Below are 9,743 nucleotides of genomic sequence, written 5' to 3'. Positions count from 1 at the left end.
TAATAATTACCACTAATATTATTTTATAATATTTCAATCAAACATGTCTTAATAAAGAGTTATATTAAATTTATCTAAATTTTTTTATTCGCGTCTCTTGATAACTTTTTTCCACCTCTTATTTCTGTATTTTTTTTAAAATTATATTTTTATTATTGCATTGAAAGTAATTGACTATAGCGGTTTAAATTCAGTGACTGTTTTTATCATGAAAAAATTTAATATATTTTTATTTTAATTTTTATAAATCATGTTAACAAATGTTATAAATCTTAATTAATTTTAATAAAAAGAATTTTCTCTTCACTCATGTGTTGAAAGGAATATTTATATAATTTTTTATTTCTCTTTACTCATTAAATGTCTGTTAGGTGGAGCCAATGAGATAAGGTAGGTCATGAACATCGCTAGGATCCTTATGGGTGACAATATTCTTTCCTTGAGTATTTTATGTAATTTTACACCCAAAGTTCAAACTCAAAATCACTCATTAAGCTATAACAATTTTGAGTCAATTAATTTACATGTTTGGTGGCTATGAAAATATATTTGAATTAGATTATTTTTTTTAAGGGTCTTTCACTTGTTGGTTCTTATAAATTTTTTTGCTAATCTTTTAGCCTTCTAATTATTGTTTTTTTGTCACAGTCATAAAGATTAGTCCTTAAGTGTGAAGAAATACTAACATCAAAAACCTATTTCACATGTCACATTAGAACATATGTCGCGTCAACAACTCATTTGACATATGTTTCATCAACAATATATGGACATTGATAACATATGACCAGTGAGCAACATATGGGGATTTGTATTTTAGTCCTCTAAATACATTTTATTGTTTTAGTTCATATAATGCAGAGGGATTGAAACAAAAATAAAATATATTTAGAAAGACTAAAAACAAAAGCTAAGTATATTAAGGTGGACCAAAACAAAAATTTGATATAAAACATAAATTAAGTATATTTAGAAGGATTAAAATATAAATTGGATGATCTTTCATGAACAACACTTCAAAGTTAAAACCTTTTATAAACTCACACCCAACCTCATGTGTTCTACCATAACAACGCATCATCTTTTATGCTAGTCATCTCACACTATTGAGACTAAAAAACTCATCATCCATATAAATTAAATTTATTTCTTAATATATATATATATATATATATATATATATATAATTACACTAATTTATATGAGAAGATCAATATTATTAAAATATAATAAATTTACCACAAATTAAAAACTATATTATTTGTTCATATTATTTTATATTTCCTCTCAACTCATATATAAACAAAAATAACTAATTTCATATTAATTAAGAAAATTAGTTGACATCATTTAATTTTACTAATTTCAAATAAAAAATAAGATTATTTGTAAAATATCTTTTATTGAAACTTATCTTAAACAAAAAAAATGCTTTAAAATAGAATTGGAATTAAATAAATGATATTTTAAAAATGATAACATTACTTAGATTTGTTTATATTTAAATTCAACATATAAATTATTTTTTTCTTATTATTTGTAATGTTGTAAATATTTTGATAGTTTTTTTTTAATTTCTAGAGATAAAAAAAAACTCGTGTTTCCTTGGTGTACTTATTTGATCAAGGGACTGTATTCCATTTGAATATATGTTTGTATAAAGTAATCGTTGCAAAGCGATATGTAGGCGGACGAAACAAATTTTTGGAAGAAAAAAGAAGAGATTTCACTAATTTATTTAGCTATGAAAAATAAAATAAAAATAAAAAGTATTTTTTTAAAAAAAAAACTAGTATACTAAGTCCACAGAAGCCCAGAAAATCTTGGATGAAATACACGTTAGGATTTTTATTTATTTGTTCTGTTATTTTGTATATAGAGCTAAATTGTAGTACAAATTTAAATATTATTAGGTTACATACTTTAAATTAAAGTCAGATTCAAATCTAATAAGATCCAGTCAGAGGTAACTTATTTTCACCCCTAAACAGGATCTCTCTGATTATACTCTAAGTTTGATTTTTTTTTTTTTTTGTAAAATATTGGGGTTTAAATGTTTATTTATTTGAGTTTGGATTTTTAATATTAAGGAATTAATATTTACATTTTAATTTATTTAAATTAGATATCTATAATTTTTACTTGCTATAACATTGATTACATTTTTTATATAAATAAAATATGTTTATAATTTTTATTCATTAAAGCATCAATTCTTAATTTTTTGTTTTTGAACAAATCAATTGTTAAATTAAAAACTTAAATAAGCAATAAAATATAAAGAAAAATATCCAAATTAAAATCTACAAGTCTTATTTAGGTACGACTCCGGCGCGGACAGTATTCCAACTTCCAACAAACAGAAGTTGTAGTAATTCTCAGGAGTCGTTTCACACACTCGAAGTCGTTTAACGCTAAACGACATTACCTCCGCAACCGGTGAACGGCAGAAGAAGTAAAGCGAGAAAACCGATATTCGCACTTTACCGCACCCAGCGACTCCGCGTGGTTTTGGCGAAAACTTCTAGAACATTCTTCCATGGAGGTTATCAGGGTTCTAGCGGCGGCGATCGTGGTAGCGGTGCTTGCGGCGGCTCTTCCGGCGGACGCCGGCGACGACAACCGAGTATTCGCGCCGTGCACGGACACGCGAGTGCAGAGATCCGACGGATTCACGTTCGGAATCGCGTTCGCTCCGAAGGACAAGTTCTTCTACAACAACAACAACAGCGTTCAGTTGTCGCCGTGCGACACGAGGCTCTCGCTCTCCAGTGCGAACTCTCAGATCTCCGTGTTCAGACCCAAGGTCGACGAGATCTCGCTCCTCACCGTTAATTCATCCTCCTTCGTCGCGGTTCGTTCTCTGTTACTATGTTTCGGTTCTGAATTTTGATTTTGGATAATAATATGGTTTGTGTTGTTGGTGATCGAAGTAACCTAAAGCAATTATACAATTTTTTTGATGTTTTGTTGTGTGTTTTTGAATTTTGTGGCACATGATTTCAAAATCTAGCACTGAACTATGATAATTGTTTTGGCATGCAATTAACTGGAAAAATATTCACGAAACCCTAATTTTCACTTTACATTGGACTTTGATTTATGGGAAATTGCGAACAAATGCCGCCAAAGCCGCCACAATTGTGGTTGTGGAGACTCAAAAAAACCTTGATGTTGTAGTCAAAATTGCGATTGTGTGGACTGTATTTTAAAACCTTGTTGGGGACAATGTAATTCCCGTGGTCATTTATTCTTATAATGATAGAAATCTTGGTGCATGTTTGTTTTATGTCTAAATACAAGCTATGCTTGTTTGAGTAACTGGAAAATGGGGAGTTGGAGGATTTGGAAGGAAGGTTACTTCACCTCTGCTTGGTAGAATGTAAAAGTGTGGAACGGTTTAAAGTGGAGTGAAACTCATATATAATATGAAATTTGGCCACTCCTATGGTATGAATGTGAGTTGAAATTGATTTTTGAGTGAAATGTGAAGATCCGAAACCTTTTTCTCACTCCATTTTCATTTCCCTTGTTATTTTCCACTTTCTCATGTTCAACTTACTCAAACATGTATTGCCTTAGTTTAAAACAAACTTCGAATATGTATGGCTCCCTAATAGACTAAATAGAGTCTGATTAGTTTCTGTTCTGTCTGAAATGGATGAGGCTATGAGTCCAGAAAAGGTTTGATTGTTGATTTGATTGAACTGATTGTTTCTTCATCCAATCTGATTTGATTCCGGCTGAGATTCTAGTGACAGAAATGCACAAGCAATGGGTAGGATACCTACAAAGGATCTTCGCCTCTCAAGTCAGTAATAATCCACTAAAGTGACGAGATGTAATGAATGTGCACCTTTCATAATGGCGTTGGTAGTATATATAGGTGTCAACTCTGGACTAGAATCCCTAGCACAGGGCCCAAGACTTCTTATGGATGATTATATGCCCGTTAGCATGTATTTGTAATAAACTACACTCCCAGTGTTGACTATGGTCAGAATTTCATGGAGGTGTTTGGGCTTTATAAACTACACTCCCGGTGTTGACTATGGGTTGGGCCTAAGTGAATGTAGGCCCATCTGTAACAGTTCCTAACTGTTGATCTGTGTGGATTGATTTCATCACAAGTTTGGTTAACTTTTGTTTTTGTCTCTGTTTGATTAATTTGTGTTGGATTGTTTGTTTGCCATTTTGGTTCTGTTAATTGTTTTCCTTGTGCAGGACTCATATGGCTATATGGTTGCATTTGCTGGCCACAGATATGCAGCAAGATCGCCTCCTGCTTTTGTTGCAAACGGCACATATACTGTTACCAGTTTTACTCTTGTAAGGAGCTTTTTCTTTTGAATATAGTATTTCAACATTGTGGTCACAATCATAATCCATACTAAGAACCAACTGAACCTGTCTCTGCAGGTCCTTGAGTTTAAGAGGGGCAGGCTGCAAAATTTATATTGGAAAAGAGATGGGTGTTCTAAATGCTCAAGCAACTCGAAAGCTGTCTGTCTCAACAATCAGGATTGTGCACTACAAACATCCACTTGCAAGAGCCATGGAGGAACTGTGGATTGCAGCATAGGAATACAATTGGCATTCTCTGGCACAGATAGACACCTTGCAGTTCTCAACTCTTGGTATGAAGTGAAAAACCTTCGCCAGTATTCACTCTATGGTCTTTATTCAAATCTGAGAGATTCCCTCACTAGCCAGTATGATAAGTTTTTTTAATTCCCTTTAGTTCTTTGGTTAGTTTTATCTGTACCATTCCATTGTGATTTGCTCTTGTTATTACTTTAGCCACATCCCAACCCTTCTCTTATCAATATATTTGTGAAAAACCAGAATGATGGCATGTATATTTATATAACAGTTGTTTTTAATATTTTGGAAAGAGTGCAATACGAATGAATTTGTCGTTAACTGAGGCAAACTATGTTGGACTTGGGGCATGCCAAATAGTGTAACTGACCCCCTTCAAATTGAAGAATGTAGTGTGGCCAACTTCGATCAAACAAGCATCAAAATGTCTTGTAGTTCCACATGAATTATTGAGTGATGCATGTATTTTCTGTTGGATATTATGAAAATTACTGATCTTTTGTTGTCATTTTAAAAATGCTGATATCACTTTTAGTAATGTGTTTGCTGTTTTTATTTTGAAATTTTAGTGACAACTAATACAACTAATTAGTATTTGTATGTGTTATCATCTTATTACTAAATGTCTCACATTAGAGTAACTCGTTCTTTTCTCACTTAGGCTTAGTTTAAATTAGACTTGCACATTATTAAGTGTAGGTACAGTTTTAGGTTTGCGGTGTGTTTGGATTTCTGGTGGGAGACTCCAAAAGTATCTTTGAAAGGAAAATAAGTTTGGTATTATGTTTGGTTACTCCCCCAAAATATGTTTGAGGCTAAAATGCAGTATAAAAACTTAGTTTCGGAGAAGTAACTATTAGGATATTCTCCCAAACCCAGTTTGTAAACTTAAGTTTGCAAATTGCAATCCAAACATGCACTTGAAAAATGAATTTAATTTTGATGCTTGGTTAGTATCAAGATTTTTACACTCTTAACTAATTACATACCAATATATGATTTATAAAGCATTATAGGAGTTAATGATTCAATTGTGTGACAATTTAATTTAATATTGGTTAACAGTATGAAATAATTTTATATTTTGTATATTTTCCAATTAAATTCTTAAAAAAAATTATCTCGTTAAAGTTTAGGGTGAGAGGAGTTTCCGGGAAGTTATCTTTTTTTCTCCATACAGGTATGGGTCCAAGGTCCAAAGTGTAGACATTATTATATATCGAACCAAACGCTTATTACGAACCAAAAAATTAAAGCAAAATACTTGGACTCGTTTGGTGTGGTTGTCTTATGGGAGTTGCTACGTGCACCCAGCATTATTGCTGGGGCACCCAGCAAACAGTGAAGTGGCGAAACTGCCCTTCAGCAATTATTCTTCCGGAAGAAGGTTCTTCCGGAAAGTTTCCGGAAATAATTTTTCCGGAAAGTTTCCGGAAGAACCTTCTTCCGGAAGAATAATTTGTGTCTTCCGGAAAAACTCACAGACAATTTCCGGAAGAACGTCATCCGGAATGTTTCCGGAAGAAGCTTCTTCCGGAAGAATTCCAGTGTCTTCCGGAAGAAGCTTCTTCCGGAAGTCTTCCGGAAGAAGCTTCTTCCGGAAGTTATTTTTTTTTTTAATGCGTACGTAATGACGATTTTGCCCTTGTGTAAATTTCTTTAAATTAACGTCTTCAGGCTGTGTTTTACTGCGCTTTCTTTCTTTCTTCTTCCGTTTGCTTTGTTTCTTCTTCCGTTTGCTGTTGTTTCGGTGGTGGTCCCTTCAGCAGTCTGTTGGTGGTCCAGTGAAGTGAAGTATTTGAAGATTTGGTGGTCCCGTGTTCCGTATTTGAAATTTTATTAGTGGTTGTTGTTCCTATTTTGTCGGAGGTACGCGTTTATTTCGTTTTCCGGTTAGCTTTTAGAGAAGAAAAACAGTAAAAAATGTATCCGGAAGAAATTTTAGGCACAGAAGGAGGAAGGTCCGGAATGACCACTTCCGGATGAAGGTCTTCCGGAAGTTACGAAGGCCAATTCCGGAAGAAGTGCTTCCGGAAACTATTTCCGGAAGACCTTCTTCCGGAATTGGGCTTCTTAACTTCCGGAAGAAGGTCTTAAGTGCTTCCGGAAGTAGTTTCCGGAAGAACTTCTTCCGGAATTGGGCTTCTTAACTTCCGGATGAAGGTCTTCCGGAAGTTAAGAAGCCCAATTCCGGAAGAAGTTCTTCCGGAAACTACTTCCGGAAGCACTTCTTCCGGAATTGGGCTTCGTAACTTCCGGAAGACCTTCTTCCGGAAGTTAAGAAGCCCAATTCCGGAAGAAGGTCTTCCGGAAATAGTTTCCGGAAGCACTTCTTCCGGAATTGGCCTTCGTAACTTCCGGAAGAACTTCTTCCGGAATGTTAAATTATTACTAATTTATTAATTTCTGTTTTATAATTTTTTTAATTTCTGTTTTATAATTTTTTTAATTTCTGTTTTATATATATTTCTGTTAGTTAATAATGAATTATTGGTTTAATTAGGTATAATGATATATATTGTGGATTATAATTTTTTTTGTTTTATAATGGTATATATATTTCTGTTTTATAATTTTTTTTTATTTCTGGTTTATATATGTTGTGGATTATTGATTTAATTAGGTATAATGGTATAATATTAAATGATTTAGGTAACTTAAATGTATAATGGTACAAAAATGTTTTATTAGTTGTTTATTATAGTGATAAGTTTAGTTTAAGTAAATAATGTAGTTATAAATTTAGAATATAGTGATAATTTTAATATAGTCGTGTATGATGCATATGTCCTATTAATATGTTTGTTATTTAAGGTGTAGTAAATTTTTGGATGTGGTTATATGATAATTTGAATATACTTGTGTATGATGCATATGTCCTTAAGATGGACGAAGATCAATGGAGGTATGACTTTGCGATGTCACAAGAAGTTGATATGGATTATGATTATGATAATCAAGAAGAATGTGGAGTGAATGAACGACATGTCGATTGTTCAAATGCTTTTAATACATCTCAGGTAATCATAGATAATTTGAGTCATTGGTTGAATTGATGGTTTGTACGAAAATTAATGTGTTAGGGTTGCGTTGTAGGTATTCACTACTCGAGATGATGTTTTGCAATGGGCTCGAACAGTTGCCCATGAAAATGGATTTGTTGCAGTGATTATGAGATCTGACACAGAGACCGGTAGCAGAGGAAGAAGTTCATTTGTGTTAATTGGGTGTGAAAGGAGTGGTACGTACAAGTGTAAAAATAAAGAATTCGTTAGAAAAGACACCGGGAGTAGGAAATGTGGTTGTCCCTTCAGGCTTCGTGGGAAACCAGTGCGTGGAGGGGAAGGTTGGATGGTGAAGTTGATCTGTGGGAAACCTGTGGCAGCCACCAGGCCTTCAATCTCAGGCACTGGCCTCCCAATCAGTGTCAGCTTCCTCCCATGTGACACTAACTTCAAATCAGGACGTTCCTGATTTGAAGTACAAATTATACAATTATTAAAAAAAAATTAATCATAAACAAATAAATAAACAATGACAAATAATTAACAAATTAAAATACCTGTCCACTCCACACGGCATGTGCAACATGCTCGGCAAATGATGTGAGCACTGACGGGTCACGTGGACCACCAGGGAATCCCTCTGCAGCATCATCACCATCTGACCCCTCACCACTATCAGCACCCTGTGCGTCCGCACGCATCTCAGGTGCCTCCGTAGGCTGCTCAGGGACATCATCAGTCATGTCAGCGACGTCCTCAGCCATATCACGTCCCTCCGTAGTCATCTGATGAACGCGTAGCCTACGGGCTGAGGCAGTAGGCCTACGCCTCTCGGGAACATCGCCAGCATCCTCGTCAGCAGCTCTATCTCTGCCTACAAATCTACCTATGGCACGACCTAAACCTCGTGTTCTGGCCATGATCTGTAAATCATGTCGAACACGTTTTTTTTTCGGTCAAAATATACACAATTTTCTTTATAAAAAATCAACTTTATTTATAAACAAATAAGACCAACTTAAATCAAATCATTTTCACACATACACGACCTAATTTTAAAAAAAAAATTAAACAACTTCATTTATATAAAAAAAACAACTAATGTAAAATAAAATTATTAATAAACATGCACAACTTAATTTTTTTAAAAAAAAATTAAACAACTTCATTTATATAAAAAAAAACAACTAATGTAAAATAAAATTATTAATAAACATGCACAACTTAATTTTTTTTAAAAAAAATTAAACAACTTCATTTATAAAAAAAAAAAAACACAACTAATATAAAAAAAATTAATTAGTAAACATCCACAACTTAATTTTTAAAAAAAAATAAACAACTTCATTTATAAAAAAAAAACACAACTAAATTACTTAGTAAACATCAACAAGTTAATTTTTTTTAAAAAAAAATAAACAACTTCATTTATAAAAACAAAACACAACTAATATAAAAATAATTCATTACTAAACATCCACAACTTAATTTTTAAAAAAAATTAAACAACTAATGTAAAAAAAAATTATTTAGTAAACATCCACAATTTTTTTAGTAAATAAAATACTTCATTTATAATAAAATAAACTAATTAATTATAAAAAATTAGTATTTTTATAAAACTTCCAAAACACACAACTTTAATTATAAAAATAGCCAACTTCATTTTTAAAGAAAAAACACTAATTTAAAAAAAAACAATAAACAAAAACAAACACAACTACTTTTATAAAAAAAAATTAATTTACAAATTAATATTTAGTAAAAATACACAATTTAAATTATAAAAAAAATATGACATCAAAAACCCAAACTTCATTTTTCATAAAATCTAAAAAACAAAATAACCAAAATAAATAAAATAATTCATTTAAAAAAAATAATTCATTTAAAAAAAAACAAAACAATTTCTGTTTAAAAAAAATTTAAAAAAAAAACACAAAAAAAAAAAAACCCACTTCCGGAAGAAGTGGTTCTTCCGGAAACACTCCGGAAGAAGGGTTCTTCCGGAAAGGTCTTCCGGAAGTTTGAAACTTCTTCCGGAAGTGGGCGTCTTCCGGAATTCTTCCGGATGAACCACTTCTTCCGGAAAGTTCCCGGAAGACGTTTTCCGGAAGTCTTCCGGAAGAAGTGTTC

At 32.5% G+C, this 9,743-nt stretch overlaps 1 protein-coding gene across 1 annotated transcript; it reads left to right on the top strand.

Annotated features, from left to right (window-relative positions):
• Nucleotides 1–2,344: 2,344 nt before the first annotated feature.
• Nucleotides 2,345–5,090, top strand: LOC114372257. The gene is made up of 3 exons (XM_028329735.1): nucleotides 2,345–2,854; nucleotides 4,225–4,329; nucleotides 4,420–5,090. The coding sequence occupies exons 1-3, from the start codon at nucleotides 2,540–2,542 to the stop codon at nucleotides 4,729–4,731; spliced, it is 732 nt and encodes a 243-aa protein (XP_028185536.1). The 5' UTR covers nucleotides 2,345–2,539; the 3' UTR covers nucleotides 4,732–5,090.
• The last annotated feature ends 4,653 nt before the right edge of the window (nucleotides 5,091–9,743 follow it).

The sequence above is a fragment of the Glycine soja genome, chromosome 10 (genome assembly GCF_004193775.1).
Source record: "Glycine soja cultivar W05 chromosome 10, ASM419377v2, whole genome shotgun sequence".
Lineage (NCBI taxonomy): Eukaryota > Viridiplantae > Streptophyta > Magnoliopsida > Fabales > Fabaceae > Glycine > Glycine soja.
This window is presented reverse-complemented; position numbering and strand designations above follow the sequence as displayed.